The sequence below is a fragment of the Desmodus rotundus genome, chromosome 5 (genome assembly GCF_022682495.2).
Source record: "Desmodus rotundus isolate HL8 chromosome 5, HLdesRot8A.1, whole genome shotgun sequence".
Lineage (NCBI taxonomy): Eukaryota > Metazoa > Chordata > Mammalia > Chiroptera > Phyllostomidae > Desmodus > Desmodus rotundus.
In genome coordinates, this window is record NC_071391.1 from 684434 (window position 1) to 701550 (window position 17117).

The window sequence follows — 17117 nt, forward strand, 5'->3', positions numbered from 1 at the left end:
TGCAGGCCCGGGGTGGGGCACGAGGGGCACGGTGACACGCCCCTAGGCAACATGGAAGGTGACTGTCTGTGACCACACAGGAGACAGGCCTCTGACCTGTCTGTCCCCTAGGAGACGGAGCTTGATTCCGGGCAGTGCAGGGGTGAGGGGGCCAGTGAGCTGGCATGTGAGGGGCTCCGCCTGACTGGAGCCTGTGGGGGTCCCTGCACTCGGATGGTGAGTGAGCAGAGCTCCGAGTGAGTGTCGGGACCCCAGTGGAGGCCCGTCCAGCCAGCCCACGGGTCGTCCTGGGCCCCTCACTCTGTGCCTCGTCCCCCAGACGGAGCGGGACGTGAGCGTGCGGCAGCGGGCCGTGGACCTCCTCTACGCCATGTGCGACCGCAGCAACGCCCAGCAGATCGTGGCCGAGATGCTGAGCTACTTGGAGACAGCTGACTACTCCATTCGAGAAGAGATTGTGAGTCTGACAAGCTGTCACCGGCCACAGACGCTTGTGCCTCTCAGCTCAAGTGTCTCCTTAGTATGGCTCTGGTTCTGTTCCACAGACTTGCTGAGATCCTGGGTAAAAGTTCCCTTTACTTTAGCTTTTTAATCCATGTTTTCGGGAAGGCTTTCAGTCTTGGAACAGTAGCCAGTGACGAGCCGTTCGGGCACTGCCCACGCAGTCAGGGAAACCTTTGCCGCCCAGGCTCCGCGGGGGCTTCAGTGGGAGTGGCTGAGGTCCGCCTGGGTGCAGAGTCCCATGGGCAAGACTGGGTTCAGACCTTTGAGTTAACCCTTCTTTGCTTGGCGTGCTTCCCCAACACCTCGGTGGTGTATCTAGGAAGAACAGGACCCGAACCCTCCCTGTGTACTACCCAGCCGTCTCAGTTTCTAGTGTTATTTTGTTGTCTGCAAAGAGGGTGCGCACACCCGACACACTGTGTGAGCTCAGCAGACACTAACTCTGTGGAAGACAAGTGCTTGCGCCGAGTTTGAGGCGGGGAGTCCCACTGCTCATGGCCAGCAGAGAGCAGGGCCTGTGCTGTGTGTGGTCCATGCGGGTCTGCTGCTGGTCTCCCTGGGGCCTCGGGCTTAGCGTCAGCCTGTGGAGCGGAGCTGGCAAGGTGAGAGGCCCCACAGCCTCTCCATTCTCAGGGGGGAAGAGAGACAAAGAAACATGGATTTGTTGTTCCATTTATTGATGCACTTACTGGTTGACTCTTGCATGTGCCCTGACTAGGGATTGAACCTGCAACCTTGGTGTATCAGGACGATGCTCCAGCCAACTGAGCTGCCTGGCCAGGGTGGAGAAGCATTTATTTGTCTTTCTGGGAGCAAAGTGCAGCTGAGGCCTCCTTGGGGGCTTTGTGGAGTGAGTGTCCGGCGTCAGAGCTGGCTGTGAGTGACTTGCTCCTGGGCTGGTGCTCCTGAGTGTGTGTGGCTGTGCCATGTCACTCTCTGAGCTCTGTAGGGCTCATTTAGTGAAGGCTGTGGCCACCCTAGCTAAGCTGAGCACCAGGAGCTGGCCCTCAGTGCTGCGTGGTATTGCAGCCCTTGGCTGGGGTGTCCTTCCTCATGCTGTCTGTCTGCTGAGCGGAGACGGTGCGGTCTTGTGTGGGGTGGTTTCTTCTGGTTTCGAGCATCGGACAGCTGTGTTGGCTCTTAGGCCCTTTTAAATGGTGAGTGACAATCCTTAGTGTTAATCACATGAGGAGTGAAGCAGGCACTCTTTGTCCCCAGTAAGTGCTCTGTCTGTCCATCTGTCCGGCCAGGTGTGTCTGAGCTGTGGTGCTAGCTGCTGGACATCCACCCTGGAGCCCATGTGCATCCTGCCCTGCCCCCAGGGAGCCTTTCTGTCCCTGGAAGGACACAGCATGGGCAGGGCAGTGGCCTGCTTGTGATGTGGCCAAGGATGGACGCAGGTGGGGCCTGGATCCTGGGGGCTTTTGCAGAGTGTGGTGGCAGGCTTGCGGTAGAGGGTGAGAGCCCAGGGGCTGCTGGGGGCAGGAGGGGCGGAGCCCTGTGGGACAATGGCAGTGGGACACAGGTCAGTGTTGTCCTGAGGGCCAGGTGCATGGCTGCAGGTGAGCTGAGGGTGGGAGGAGGCATGCTCAGGAATGGTGCTTTGGGTCACATGGGGCGTTGTGTGGAGGCTGAGGGGAAGGCGGAGCAGATGGGCGTGGTTTGGGGTCCAGCAGAAGTTGGGGCACCATGGGGAAGGTTCGGTGGTGTGGAGGTGGCTGCGCTCATGTGAGGGCGGGCAGCTCGGCAGGATGTGGTCTGGTGCGGGCAACTGATGGTGTTCAGGGCGGTCCTGTACAAGAGGGTGACATGGGGGCTTGGGGGCTGGTTGTGACCAGCCTGGTGCAGTTGCTCTGGGGCAGTGATGTGGCCCGCGGAGCCCTCTGAGGTGCGTGGCGGTAAATGAGCGGTGGGTCTTCTGTGGACACTGGAAGGGAGACTGGTGAGGAAGGCAGACCAGAAGAGCAGACCCAGAGAGTGCGGCCACTCTGCGTACCGGGGGCAGAAGGGGGAGACCAGGGCTGGCTTGGCTGTGTCAGGTTGGGTGGGCCCTCATGGGCTCCTGCTGCCGGGACTGTCTCTTCTGTGTGACCCTACAGGTATCCTGTCGTGTCTGTTCCTGGAGGGTGGTATGGCTTCCCTCAGTTAAATCTGCAAATCTCAAACTGTCTGGGCCCCTTTGAGAGCTGGTGGGAGTGCCCACCACTCAGGTTGGCCCTGTGGCTTCAGTCCTGCAGCCCCGCGTGGAGGCCCTGCTGTTGTGGGGCTGCAGGCACTTACCCTCAACGGCTGCCCCTGCAGGTGCTGAAGGTTGCCATCTTGGCAGAGAAGTATGCCGTGGACTACACGTGGTATGTGGACACCATCCTGAACCTGATCCGGATTGCTGGTGACTACGTGAGCGAAGAGGTGTGGTACCGCGTCATTCAGATTGTCATCAACCGGGACGACGTGCAGGGCTATGCTGCCAAGACGGTGTTTGAGGTACCTCAGCTCTCCTGAGGAGGCGTAGTTCTGGGGTGCAGCTGCTTCCCTTCCACCTGCTGTTGACCATCCTTGGAGTGCCCAGCTCTTGTCCTGCTGACCCCTCTGCTGGGCTCTCAGCCCCTCACCCTAATCCCCATCCGTGTCACTGACCAGGGATGGGACACCCTTGGCTCTCAAGAGGCCACCTGAGCACAGTGCCCAGGGCTGGTGTCTCAGGCTTGCCTCCCCGTGTGTGAGAGCCCACGGGGGCCCCTGGGAAGACCCTGAGGGGCACCTGCCCCCCAACCTGGGGCCTGAATGTCAGCTTTGTGGAGTGAGGCTCTTGTTATGGGGTGGGATTGGCCATGTCTCTGCTTCTGGGGCTCCTTGGTGGCACCTCTCCTGTGGTGGCGGGAGGACAGGCGGGGCAGGACTGACGCAGCCCTGGGCCTGCTCGCGGTTGTGCAGGCGCTGCAGGCCCCAGCGTGCCACGAGAACCTGGTCAAAGTGGGCGGCTACATCCTGGGCGAGTTCGGGAACCTGATCGCTGGGGACCCACGATCCAGGTAAGATGCCCCTAGGGCATCAGGGAGCATCTTGCCTGATACCGGGCTACACCTGCTGGTTTTCATGCCAGTGGTCTGACGTGGCCACCAGGTCGGCTCAGAGCAAGACCACCTCCACTCTACTTCCCTGCAAGGGGTCCTAGTGGAAAATATAGGTGTGGGTGTGGGGTGTCTTTGTCCCCAGAGGAAGCATCCACTCTCTGGGTGTAGTGGCTCTGTCCCTCCTGGGGGATCCCTCGGAGACCAGCTCAGGCTGCCTGCCCAGGTGAGAAGGTGAAGGGCTCCTGGCCATCTGCTCTCCCCCAACCCCAGCCCGCTGGTCCAGTTCAACCTGCTGCACTCCAAGTTCCACCTGTGCAGCGTCCCCACCAGGGCCCTGCTGCTGTCCACCTACATCAAGTTCGTGAACCTCTTCCCGGAGGTGAAGCCCACCATCCAGGACGTGCTGCGCAGCGACAGCCAGCTGAAGAATGCCGATGTGGAGCTGCAGCAGCGGGCAGTCGAGTACCTGCGGCTGAGCACAGTTGCCAGCACCGACATCCTGGTAGGCCTCGGTGCACTGGCCCCCGCCCACAGCCACGCCGCTCTGCTGACCTGCGCCTTCTCCACAGGCCACAGTCCTGGAGGAGATGCCCCCGTTCCCAGAGCGTGAGTCGTCCATCCTGGCCAAGCTCAAGAAGAAGAAGGGCCCAGGCACGGTGGCAGGCCTGGAGGAAGGCAAGCGTGAGCGGGGCGCCGACGTCAACGGGGGCCCTGAGCCGGCCTCGGCCAGTGCCGCGGTGGGTCCCTCCCTGAAGCCAGCACCCTGCCTGAGCTCCTTTGCCACCCTGTCCCCGAGATTCAGGGCCAACAGAGCATTTGTCTGCTGGGGAGAAGTTTTCTTTTTTTTTTCTTTTAATATATTTATTGATTATGCTATTACAGTTGTCCCATTTCCCCCCCTTCACTCCACTCCACCCTGCACACCCCCTCCCTCCCACATTCCCCCCTATAGTTCATGTCCATGGGTCATATGTATAAGTTCTTTGGCTTCTACATTTCCTATACTATTCTTACCCTCCCCCTGTCTATTTTCTACTTCCCACTTATGCTACTTATTCTCTGTACCTTTTCCCCATTTCTCCCCCTCCCACTCCCCTATTGATAACCTTTTATGTGATCTCCATTTCTCTGGTTCTGTTCCTGTTCTAGTTGTTTGCTTAGTTTGCTTTTGTTTTTGTTTTAGTTGTGGTTGTTAATAACTGTGAGTTTATTGTCGTTTTACTGTTCATATTTTTTATCTTCTTTTTCTTAGATAAGTCCCTTTAACATTTCATGTAATAAGGGCTGGGTGATGATGAACTCCTTTAACTTGACCTTATCTGAGAAGCATTTTATCTGCCCTTCCATTCTAAACAAAAGCTTTGTTGGATACAGTAATCTTGGATGTAGGTCCTTGCCTTTCATGACTTGGAATACTTCTCTCCAGCCCCTTCTCACCTGTAAGGTTTCTTTTGAGAAATAAGCTGACAGTCTTATGGGAACTCCTTTGTAGGTAACTGTGTCCTTTTCTCTTGCTGCTTCTAAGATTCTCTCCTTCTCTTTAATCTTGGCTAATGTAATTATGATGTGCCTTGGTGTGTTCCTCTGTGAGTCCAGTTTCTTTGGGACTCTCTGAGCTTCCTGGACTTCCTGGAAGTCTCTTTCCTTTGCCAGATTGAGGAAGTTCTCCTTCATTATTTGTTCAAATAAGTTTTTGATTTTTTGTTCTTCCTCTTCTCCTTCTGGCACCCCTATAATTCGGATGTTGGAACGTTTCAAGATGTCCTGGAGGTTCCTAAGCCTCTCTTCATTTTTCCGAATTCTTATTTCTTCATTCTTTTCTTGTTGGATGTTTCTTTCTTCCTTCTGGTCCACACCGGTACTTGAGTCCCAGTTTCCTTCCCATCACTATTGGTTCCCTGTACATTTTCCTTTGTTTCTCTTAGCATAGCCTTCATTTTTTTCATCTAATTTGCGACCAAATTCAACCAATTCTGTGAGTTTCCTGATTACCAGTGTTTTGAACTGTGCATATGAGAGGTTGGCTATCTCTTTGTCTCTTATTTGTATTTTTTCTGGAGCTTTGATCTGTTCTTTCATTTGGGCCATTTTTTTGTCTTGGCATGCCTGTTACATAAAGGGGCAGAGCCTTAGGTATTCACCAGGGTGGGTTAACGCTCGTGGCTGTGTTGTGATGCTGTCTGTGGGGGAGGGTCCAATAGGGAGCAATTGTGCTTGCTCCACTCTCTGCCAGTTTTCAGTCACTCCCTCTGCTACCCACAATCAAATTGGGCCCTTCTGGTGCTGCTTCCTGAGTGGGTGGGTTTGTGTACGTTCTAGGCCCCTGTGGGTCTCTCCAACGAGCTCTCCTGTGAGGCTGGGAGTTTCTCCCACTGCTGCCTCAACCCCTACAGGTGTTTTCAATCGGTGGTTTGAGGCTTTATTTCCCTGCGCTGGAACTCTGGGTTGTGCAGTCTGTCACCAGGTCCATCAGCTGCCTGCCACGCTGGCCAGCTGCAGCTTTGCCCGCCCCACTCCACAGTCCACCACCTCACTTGGTCCGCCAGCTCCCCCCTTGCCACGCATCCTCTCCACCTGGCTGCCCATCTCCGCCCCTCTTACCGGTCTGGATGAGTGTTTCTTCTTTATCTCTTTGGTTGTCAGACTTCCATACAGTTCAATTTTCTGTCAGTTCTGGTTGTGTTTTGATTTTAAATTGTTGTCCTTCTTTTGGTTGTGCGAGGAGGCACCGTGTGTCTATCTACGCCTCCATCTTGGCCGGAAGTGGGGGGGCAGAAGTTTTTGTTAAACAGAATAGTATGTGCTGAGAGCCTGGTGGTGGCTCCAAGCCTGAGGCCTTCCCCGTCCTGCACCTGGGAGCCCCAGGAAGTGTTTTCCTGCAGACAGGCCTGTGTCTGTCTGCCACACACATTCCACTGTTATCATCTGGGTCCCCTTTAGCTCCCGGCCCTCCCTGGTGGCCCGGCGTTTTGGAAAGCGTGGTCACACACCTCTGTCACAGAACCACCTCCTGTGGGAGGCCTTCCCTGCTCCGTTCTGGCTTCAGATGGATCCGCCTGGTGCCGCTCAGAGAAGTGGGCAGGCGTGGACCGGACAGGGGCGTGTGTCCCTGCTGCAGGCGGTGTAGGGGCCCTCGCATGTATGTGCACGTGTGCCCTTTGGCGTTGGCAGTGGTGGAGGTATTGAGAGTGCCATGTTTCCTTGCTGTCCCCCGCTGGACTGGGAGCTCCCAGAGAGCAGTCACACCGGCTGGCCTGTATCAGTGCCCTCAGTGATGTGCCCTGGCTCCCCAGGCCCAGGGGCTTTCTGCTTGCCCTGGAAGGCTTGGTTTCCTCTCCAGGACACTGGTCCAGGGATGGGAATAATGTCACTTCCCATAACTGGGTGGCCTTGGTGAGGATGAGCTTCAGAGGTCATGTGTGGTTTGCTGTCAAGAGTGTGCTTATGTCTGGTCCGTGCTCCTGGGCAGGGTTCCTTGACGTTGACCCTGCTCCACTGGTGTGCGCTGCAGATTGTGCCTGCCCCTGAGGCCAAGGATGCGGGAACCCATGTTCAGAACTTGGTGTCTGGCCCCTTCCCTGAGCCTGCTGCTTTTTCTCCAGAGGCTCCCCATTCAGGCCAGTGCTTGGCATGTCTGCTGCTGAGGCCCGTTCCATGGCCTATTCCGTGGCCCAAGCAGTTTGAGTTTCAGGACACATTGGCTTTGGAGTGAATGATAAATGCATGCTTTGTCTCCCAGTGGTCATCATCCCTTCCATGGGGTTTTCTTTTCACCTGTGCCCTGTGCCTTTGACCTTGTCCTATAGGCATGGAGTGGCTCTGAGCTGGAAGGCAGTGTGGAGCTGTCCCCTTCCAGGCTGCCGGTGCTGCTTGTGAACAGGTCACAAGGGTCTTCCTGCTGCCAGAGGTGTGAATGGCCTGGATTCTGAAGTGGTGGGATCTCAGGTGGTAGTTCCTACGTGCCCTGTTCATGGGCTGGTGTTAGTGTCACACCCAGAGGCATTGTGTCTGAAGGGACAAGACTCACCGTGAGGGGCGGGGTGTGCCAGGGTGGGGAGGGTGCAGGGGCTCAAGCTCAGGACTCCTTCCCTGCTTCCATCCAGGACAGCTGCACAGGCCCTTCTGCACCGGGGGCAGCCCAGGTGCCCCCCTCCTGTTCATGGCTTTGACTGCAAGCGGAGCGCATTGATGTGAGCGTAGGAAATGGGCTTTAACGTCTATTTTTGACAGTCACCATGGGCCTTTCCTACTTGATTTTTGTTTTGCGGTGTGCACACACGTGCCCCCAGCCTTTCGCCACACTGTAACACCCAGGATGCAGTGGGCCTGGCATCCAGGCTTTGGTGCTTGGATGAGTGCTCAGTGGGAATCCATGAAAATGGAACTGAAACAGGAGTTCCCATTCTGTAAGGTGTCCTGGGGTGGGGGTGGGGTGGGGAGGCAGGCCTTCTTCCTGGTTGGGCCAGCGCACTCCTTCCCTTCTAGCTGGAGCTCTCCTCTCCACTCTGAGTGGCGCCTGGCCAGTGTGTGCTTGGTAGGTGGATGTTTGTGACTGTGAGCTGCCCATCTGAGTTGAGAACCTGTAGCTGAGGTAGCTGTGGTTCCATCAGAGAGCCCTCTGAAGTAGGAGGCTTGCAGGGGCTGGGGAGGTTGAGGCAAGGGAAGCCAGACAGCAGGAGAGGGCCCACCTGGCTGGGACTGTCCTCTCCAGGGGCGGTACCTGAAATGTCACTGAGCCTGATTTGATGTGAAAGCCGGTCGAAGGTGCTAGATGCTGTAGAGGTAGTCTGCTCTGCAGTAGTCTGCTCCCCACACATGTGGCCCCACGCTGCTGCCTGCCTGTCTGTGCGTGGCTGAGTCTCTGCTGCCCAGCTGCCTCTGGGGAGGCTGGAGGCTCCTGAGCTGTCCTGTACTCCTGGTCTGGGGCTGCATTTTACTCTTGTAGTTCTTTGTTGTCAGAGCGAGAAGGGTGACTAGTACAGACTGAGCTCCAGGTGGGCTCCCCTTGCAGGTCTCCCCAGTCCTGAAGTGAGGCGGTGGGCCTAGCATGCCACAGGGCCTTCTGGTGGGTCCTCCAGCAACACCTTGCTTATATCTGTTGTGAGTTTTGGACTAAAGATTTGACTTAATTGAGCAGAAGGGATTTCCTACTTTAAAAAGTGCCTGCATTGTTTTGGAGGAACGACTGGTAAAATCTTGCAGCAGTTGGCAGAGGGGAGAGGCCCCTGTTCAGGCTGCAGGTGCCATCTGCACAGGTGCCTGTCCTACACGGCTGGTAGCACAGTGCCAGGCCACCCGAGATCAGGTCCCATTCTCCTCGGTCAGCCTCTGGTGGTAACAGCATGGGCAGGGGTGCTGTCACAGGTGCAGTGAGCGGGGGCCACCGCCCTGCCTCTCCTGCAGACCCTCCCTGTGCTACAGACATGTCTCACTCACCTTCTCTAGACAGCTGCTCCAAGGCCCCCCGCTTCTGCCTGGCCTGGGGGCCCTCACTCCTGGGCCTCCCTGGCGCTTGAGGGAGGTGGGGCTGCCACCCGGTGGGGCTCCAGCCTGCACAGACCCACACACTCTCTGCTGGGTGTGCATTTTGTGATGCTTCCTGCATCTCCCAATAGAATGCATACATAGTGTCACCTGCCTGCGCAGGTAATTCTTTAGAAACTCAGTACACGGCTCTAACATGACCTGAGAGAGGACCGAGCAGTTCTTCATGTGAGCACGGATTTCCACATGCCAGTGCTGAGTGGGGCTGTGCTGGGAGGCGGGCACAGGCGAGGTCAGTGCCTGGGGGTGCGCCCACTGCAGCAGGAAGGGCTTCGCCCTCCTCCAACTCACGGGGCTGTTGGGTTCCAGGAGGTGAGAGGTTAGCAGCAGTAAAGGGGAGTGGCATCAGGGTGTGGCCTTAGAAAGTTGTGAACAGATTTTTACCTTTGCGAGTGTCCAGTGGGACATTCAAGTCCTTTAGGGCGAGTTTGCAGGGCGGTGTGGCTCAGATCCCTGGTTCTTGCCTGTGAGGTAACCAGAGTGACCACCAGAACCCCACACTTTTGGTGGGTGGACACCCCAGAGGTGCAGGGTCAAAGGGCGAGCTGCAGCTCTGGGGCAGAGCTTCAGGCAGGGAGTGTGACAAGAGCCTGGCCGCTCCTGTCCCGTGATGTCACAGTGAGAATGATCTCAGGGCAGCTCTGCCCTTGTCTTTTCCAAGGTCCACACAGCAGTCATTGTTTTTCACAAAAGAAGCATTTGTGGTTTTGCAAACCCGTCTGCAGCTCTGTGCTTGCAGTGGGCTTGTAATGCCCACTCTTTCTGTGAGGCGGTGCGCGGTGACCATGGCTGCGCGAAGGGCACCAAGCTGCAACTGCTGGCTTTGCCCTCTCTCCGGCTGACAGTGATGCGCACCGTCTCGGTTCTCCAGACAGACGCTGCTTTTTTGTTTCTTTCCTGAGGACCTTGTTTTCATTGACATAACATTTGTGAAAAGAGGGGGGTTATTTTTCCAGTCCTGCAAGACTGTGACTCACCTTTGCCATGTGCTGGTCTTGAGGCCTGACTCGGGGTGCAGTGGCTGCTCAGGACTGGCCAGGGTGCCTCACCACCCAGCGGCCGCACAGTGGGAGGGGCGCAGGTGCTGCCCCAGCTGAGTGCTGTGTGCCCATAAGGCTCCTTGCTGACCCTCCCTTTCCCTGGTTTCCAGTCCACTCCCTCTCCATCAGCAGACCTCCTGGGACTGGGGGCTGCACCCCCTGCACCCGCAGGCCCCCCACCCTCCTCCAGCGGGCTGCTCGTGGATGTGTTCTCAGAGTCGCCCTCTGCGGTCGCACCTCTCGCTCCTGGCTCCGAGGACAACTTTGCCAGGTAGTTGGTCTCCTGCTTCTTGAGGACAGGGACCCTTCCTGCCCCCGACCCTGGATTAGGGGCTGCGGTCAGCAGGGAAGAACGGGCAGAGGTGTGGGGCCTGTGGTGTTGGGTGGGCTTTCCCTGCAACCACCTTCTCCTTGGCGGGCTGTCTCACTGAAGAGAGCCCTGTCCAGGAGCAGGGGGGACCCGGTGCAGAGGCCACAGGCTGGCTGTCAGCTGTGCCTGGTGTGCGTCTGGTGCTCACTGTGGTGTTTCAGCTCTGCTCTGTCCCGAGAGTCCACCCCTGTCGGCAGCTCTGTGCTTGCTCCCTGTTCCCCTTTCCTCTCAGGCATGGCCCCTCTCTGTGTTTGCTTTCTGGGTACCCAGACTTTTCTTAAGTAACATTCTCCAGTTGCATAATTGCTGCTCTGTCCCATAAAGTCTGGGTCCGAGGCTTCCTCCTCCTCCTGTGACCAGTTCCGAGGCTTTGAGTGACTCACATACTACCCCCTTTCTGCCAGGTTTGTCTGTAAAAACAACGGTGTGTTGTTTGAAAACCAGCTGCTTCAAATTGGACTTAAGTCTGAATTTCGGCAGAATTTAGGTATGTATTTTAATTACTTAATGTAAGACGCAGGTCAAAACCACAGTGAGAGCCTAACTCCTGCCTTTCAGTGCTATTGTCGGAAAGGCAAAACAAGTGCTGGCGAGGAGCGGGGGGCGGGCCCACACGCTGCTGCGAGGGGCGCAAGACGCTGCAGCCACAGCCGGACAGGGCGCAGGTCCTGCAGGTTTGGGATGGCCAAAAAGTCCATCCAGTTTTTTCCATAAAATAAAAGACATTTTTCATTTTCACCAACAACTTTATTGATTTGGATATTTTGAGTATGTCATCTGTCTCCCACATGGCATAATGCTGATTGTTCTTAATAATTGTCTCGATTACTATCAACTTCAGCTGGTCTATCCAACCTTGGAGCATCATCTGCAAGAAATCTTCAGCATGAAATGTCACAAACCACTTTTTAAAAGAGGATTTTATTTATTTTTAGAGAGAGGGGAAAGGAGGCAGAAAGAGAGGGCGAAAACATCAATGTCTGGTTGCCTCTCACATGCCCCCTACTGGGGACCTCGCCCACAACCCAGGCACGTGCCCTGACTGGGAATTGAATCAGCGACCCTTTGGTTTGCGTAGGCCGGTGCTCAGTCCACTGAGCCACACCAGCCAGAGCCACAAACCACTTTTGACATGTTTGATCAGTCACAGCACCTTCTCTATACACTGTACAAATCTTTTATTGCGTTTGAGTTGCGTTTTTACCTTTCTTGAAATAATAAAGCATAATATGCTGAAAATGTGTATTTTCTTCCATCTTCAATATTAAAATGGCTACACAAAAATTCACCATGTATTTTAAAAGATTCATTTATTTATTTTTAGACATGGGAAGGGGAGAAAGAGAGAAACATTGACCGGTTGCCTTTTGCATGCTCCCTACTGGGGACCTGGCCCTAAACCCAGGCATGTGCCCTGACTGGGAATCGAACTGGCAACCCTTCAGTTCGCAGGCTGGTGCTCAGTCCACTGAGCCTCACCAGCTGGGGCAAAAAGTCACCAGTTTTGATAATTTTTTTTAAATGCATGATGATATGACAGCTGTCACAACATAGTCTAACAAACGAGTGAAGTGGGAAACAGTTGTCTTCTACTTTGTTCCTTTGGAATGAAGTGGAAGACAACAAAGCACCACTGGAGCCGCCGTATGGAAAAAACCGAACGGACTTTGTGGCCAACCCAACGCTACATAGAATCACCAGGCGACCACCCTTCTGGGTGCATCCCCGAAGATTCGAAAGCAGGGCCTCGACAAGATGTCTGTTCCCCATGGCGTGGGCTCACGGTAGCGAACACATGGAAGCAGCCCAAGCGTCTGTAGACGGACGGTGGACACACAGGGTGTGTTCCCCCCACTCAGTGGAATGTCTTTCAGCCTTAAAGGGGAAGGGCATTCCCACCCCCCGCTACAGCATGGGTGGGCCTCGAGGACGCTGTGCTGAGTGGATGAGCCAGACACAGACGGACAGATACGGCCCGACCCACTGGCAGGAGGTCCCTGGAGGAGTCGGAACCATAGAGACAGAACGTGGGACGGTGGGAGCCAGGGCTGGTGGAGGGGCGGGGAGTGAATGTTTCGTGGGGACAGAGCGTCAGTTTGGGAAGACGGAAAGTTCCGGAGATGACAGAGGGGATGGGTGTGCAGCTGGGTGAGTGTGTTTTATTCCCACTGAGCTGTGCACCTAAAATGGTTAAGGTGGGGAAAAACAAGTGCGAGTGTGAGGAAAGGGGGAGAACCAGCACCCCGCCTCCAGGGTCTTTAGGGGGCCTTGTGAGGACTCAGTCACTGCCACCCACCGAAAATGCTTTGATTCTCCTTGGGTGTGGGCTGCTGACCTTGAGGTTGTGGGAGGGGCCGTGCTGAACTGCTGTCTCAGGGGTTTGAGGGTCACTCTCCATTCTGAACTCGGTGTAAAAATGTGTGCAGAGGTCTGTGTAAGGTCTCCATCCTGAGGTAAGTAACGAGGGAGTGTGGCGTCCACAGGGCCTGCGACCAGGTCCAAGGACCTACCTGCAGCGCCGGGTCCCTGGGCAAGCCCAGCCCTCTGCTGAGACCCGGCTGGGGGTGGGGCTCTTGGGGTGTGTGAGAGCCATGTGTGAGATGGACTGTTTCCTCCTAGGTCGAATGTTCATATTTTATGGGAATAAAACCTCCACGCAGTTCTTGAACTTCACTCCAACACTGATCTGCTCGGATGACCTTCAGGCCAATATCCTTGGTTCTATCTGTCCCACGGCCCTGACAGCAGCCATTGGGGGTGGAGGAGGTTTTGAGGAAGGTTTTAAAAAAAAATCAGAATAGCAAGGTATTTTTGGGTGCTGTAGTCACCTCAGGTGTTTTCATAAAACCTGTAGGTATCTGCGCCTGGTTCCTCGGATTCCTTGGAGCCCCTTCTCCCTTGCTTTGCTCTCCTATGGCACTGAGTCCCTCTGAGCTCTGCTGTCCTTCTGTGAGGCCCCCAGAGGCCACTGTTGCCAGAAGCAGGGCGTGCACCACACACCAGGCCGAGCTGGCACCTGCCACGGTGGCTCCCTGCAGATACCAGCAGTGTGGTGGGAACCCTTCTGTCCAGTGTTACAGCGGCCTCCGGTCTTCCCTTCCCCCCAGGCTGGGCTGGCTACACCCAGTGGTGAGGAAGGCCCAGGCTTGGCCAGAGGAGAGGCCTCCTCATCGCAGGCCATGGCCACTTGTGTCATGAGAGGAGCACGCGTCGAGCAAAGTGTTTCGGTCATTAAAGTTACTCGTATGTGGGGTAAGCTTTGTTCAAGGTTTGGTCTAAGATCAGCTGCATGAGCCTCTCATGAGCCTCTCTTGAGCCCCGTCTAGAATGTCGCTTACCTCTGGGTTCCCCCGGGCCTGGAAACCACCGGGGTGGCTCAGCTCAGACCCTCGTCCCCGTGTTGAGGTGACCTTGACATGTGCACATCTGAGCCTGCAGACCAAGCCTGTGGACCCGACGGTGGATGGGGGCGCACAGGTGCAGCAGGTGGTCAACATCGAGTGCGTGTCTGACTTTACCGAGGCGCCGGTCCTCAACATCCAGTTCAGGTAGGAGCCCTGGGGCTGGTGCCTGCCGGCCGGCAGGTGTCCCAAATCCCAGCTCTGGCCTGAAACTCTCGGTCCCTGGGAGCCATTTATCCTCACTCAGCTCCGGCGTCCTTCAGAGGCTGTGGTGAGGATAGGGCAGGGGGACCCAGGGGGTGCTGATGTGGTCGTGCGCACTGCAGCCCTGGCTACAGAGTGCGGCAATGGGGAGAGATGGCGAGCCCGGAGTCTGTGAGGCTGGCATGGTCCAGCCCCCTGGGTCCTGTTGGTGTGCCATGTCCAAGTCCCTGTGCTTTCGAGCTGGCCAACAGGGGCCTGCCCTGTGGGGTTGGGGCCAGCAGGTCCTGTGTGCTGCTCACTACTAGGCCAGCCTCTCAGAGTCAACCGCGGGGGGTGGGTCCCCCGAGACTCTCGCTGGCCTGGGTGCGTGTTTGCAGTTGTGCTCGGAGTGTGCGCGCTGTTTCGATTGTTTCTGTAAGGCTGTTTTCTCTGGTGGTGGTACTGGTTCGTCGCTGTCATTTTTCAGTGACTACAATAGAGTAGCCATGGTCGGCCAGCTCTCTGTTGGGCGTCTGTACGGTTGAACTTCTGGAAACGCATGTTTTCAAACATTAAATGAACAGAGAATGGAAGATCATATAGTTTGTAGAATTTAGGAAACTAGGCAAGTTTTTGTTGTCAGCTGTAGACAACATCTTTTCTTCATCTTTTTATGAAAAAAAGAAAAACCACCATAGTTTAAGGTAACTTGGAGCTGTAGGACACAGACTGAAGGGAGAGTCACGTCCTGAGGTGGGGGCGTCCTGCCTGAGGCCGGTCCTGGGGTGTGATCTGCCCCACAGTGCTCAGCCACAGGGGCGCGTTCCCTGACGGGCCTGGGAGTGGCGCAGGGCTGGCGAGCAGGCCCTCTGGTCAGTGATGGTGCGTGCTGGGACAGAGTGGGCCCCGTACACCCGCCTGCCCTGCTGACAGTACAGCCCTCCCTGGCCCTCGAGACCCACTCGCAGCGGGGCTGGCTTTCTAGCTGGGGTCCGGGGCCTCTGGCTGTCCGGAGGCGGAGCTCAGCCCATCTCTGCTGCTTGCAGGTATGGAGGAACCTTCCAGAATGTGTCCGTCAAGCTGCCCATCACACTCAACAAATTTTTCCAGCCCACAGAGATGGCTTCTCAGGGTTTCTTTCAGCGCTGGAAGCAGCTGAGCAGGCGAGCTGGCTGTCCCCTGGGCTGGGGGCGCAGGGAGGCTGGGCCTGTGGTCGTGGACTCGGCCGAGAGTGTGACACTGGCCTTTGTGTCTCCCAGTCCTCAACAAGAAGTGCAGAACATTTTCAAGGCGAAGCATCCCATGGACACAGAGATCACCAAAGCCAAGGTGATGATGGCCTTGTTTGGGGCATTCCCGAGTGGGGGCCCTATTTCTCTCCTCAGCCACCAGAGCGCCCCAACTCTCCCGTTTCCTTTGTGCAGATCATTGGGTTTGGTTCTGCACTCCTTGAAGAAGTTGACCCTAATCCTGCCAACTTTGTGGGAGCCGGTATCATCCACACCAGAACCACCCAGATTGGTTGCTTACTTCGTTTGGAGCCGAATCTACAGGCCCAGGTCAGGCCTCCTGTTGCAATGGCTAAACACACTTAAGTTTTTACTGTGGCGTGATACACACAGAAATGCAGATCCTAGTGCAGGGGCTTGGTGCACCTGTGTAACCCCCACCAGCTCACGGGCACACCTGACATTCCCATCACCCCAGGAAGTTGCCTGGTGCCCTCGCTGTCTGCTCCGGCCTCCCCTCAAGGCCACTATGTGTCAGCCCTGTGTTTCTTAGACGGTTGTGAGGCACCCCTTTGCCTGGTGGGTTCCCTCCTGCTGCCGGGCTGTCCCTGGGGTCATTCTGAGCAGAGCTGCTGCAGAGGCCTCTGCATGTGCTTTCGTGCAGACGTCTGTGTTCCTTTCACCTGGGAGGGGCCCCGTGTGCACCTGCGGGCTCCCAGGGTCTACGCCCAGATAGCTTTACGAGGGGCTGCCCCAGAACTCTCCAGAGGGACTGGGACCTGCACACCACCAGCGGCATCTGAGGTTCCAGTGGCTCATGTGCATGCTGGTACATGTCATGGTCAGACATTTTCACGTCAGGCGCTGGAAGCCCGTTTGAAGCTCAAGTCCCTGTAAAACAGCGGACCCCTCAGAGAAGGGGTGTGCATGGCTGCTGCCTGGGTGCTGTGCTGAGCGGGCCCCAGAGGCCACTGACCTGCCGTTCTCGTTTCAGATGTACCGGCTCACACTGCGGACCAGCAAGGAGACCGTCTCCCAGAGACTGTGCGCTCTGCTGTCGGAGCAGTTTTAGTCCCTGGGGATGGAGGTTGGGCGTGTGTGCCCGCCTCTCCTCACCTCTGCTGTTGTCCGAATTCCAAATTCCGTGCTGCACGCAAGCGCCCCCACGTGTGCTGCAGGGCAGGGCTACCACCCGCCTCCACCGCTGCGTCCCTCCAGTGTGGACGGGAGCACGGGCGCGCAGTGTAAAAAGAAAGGCTGAGCCTGGACTGCAGCCAGCCTGCTGGGTCAGGAGGGAGCGTGGGTCCTGGGATCAGATTTTATAAGAATCAAGACAGTTCTGTGGTTAAATCTACAAATTAAAGGGAAATTAGAAGTTTGAACGAAAATGTACATTTTTGAAATTTTATCAGAATGCCATTGCTCTGTTGCTGCCAGCTCATCTGTGCTCCTTGGCGATGTGGCAGTATTTTGTTGTAGGGACTCAAATCTTAACGAGGCCATGTGGCTGTCTTGGAGGGTGACACCAGGTGCAGGAGATGTGTGACAAGGTTTCCATGTGGCTCGGCCCTGTGCTCAGGTCCCTGGTGTGTGGCACAGAGCTATAGGCTGACTGGTGTGTCTGCGGCGGGGCTCCACATCTAGACGCTAGACACGCTGTGTTGTCACCCGCAAACCGTGCGTCTCGGCTAGAGTCGAGCGCCGTGTTCCTGTGGGGTGTTCCTGAGGCTGTCTGACTGCATGACCCGGGGGGCGGTCACTGTGGCTCTAGA

General features: G+C 56.3%; 1 protein-coding gene across 8 annotated transcripts in view; it reads left to right on the plus strand.

Annotated features, from left to right (window-relative positions):
* Nucleotides 1-16747, plus strand: part of AP2A2 (adaptor related protein complex 2 subunit alpha 2) — a 60749-nt gene extending 44002 nt beyond the window's left edge. For 4 of the 8 annotated variants that reach the window (XM_024574080.4, XM_024574081.4, XM_045183319.3 and 1 more), the window contains 13 exons: nt 320-457; nt 2806-2988; nt 3439-3536; nt 3849-4080; nt 4148-4315; nt 10273-10433; nt 10937-11019; nt 13152-13241; nt 13957-14080; nt 15163-15279; nt 15376-15445; nt 15541-15675; nt 16340-16746. In XM_024574080.4, coding sequence (XP_024429848.1) covers nt 320-457; nt 2806-2988; nt 3439-3536; nt 3849-4080; nt 4148-4315; nt 10273-10433; nt 10937-11019; nt 13152-13241; nt 13957-14080; nt 15163-15279; nt 15376-15445; nt 15541-15675; nt 16340-16417 — 1677 coding nt within the window. In that variant the 3' untranslated portion in view covers nt 16418-16746. Of the gene's footprint in view, nt 1-319; nt 458-2805; nt 2989-3438; nt 3537-3848; nt 4081-4147; nt 4316-10272; nt 10434-10936; nt 11020-13151; nt 13242-13956; nt 14081-15162; nt 15280-15375; nt 15446-15540; nt 15676-16339 lie in introns of all 8 variants that reach the window. The other 4 variants (XM_045183317.3, XM_045183315.3, XM_071221363.1 and 1 more) reach the window with 1 other exon arrangement.
* The last annotated feature ends 370 nt before the right edge of the window (nt 16748-17117 follow it).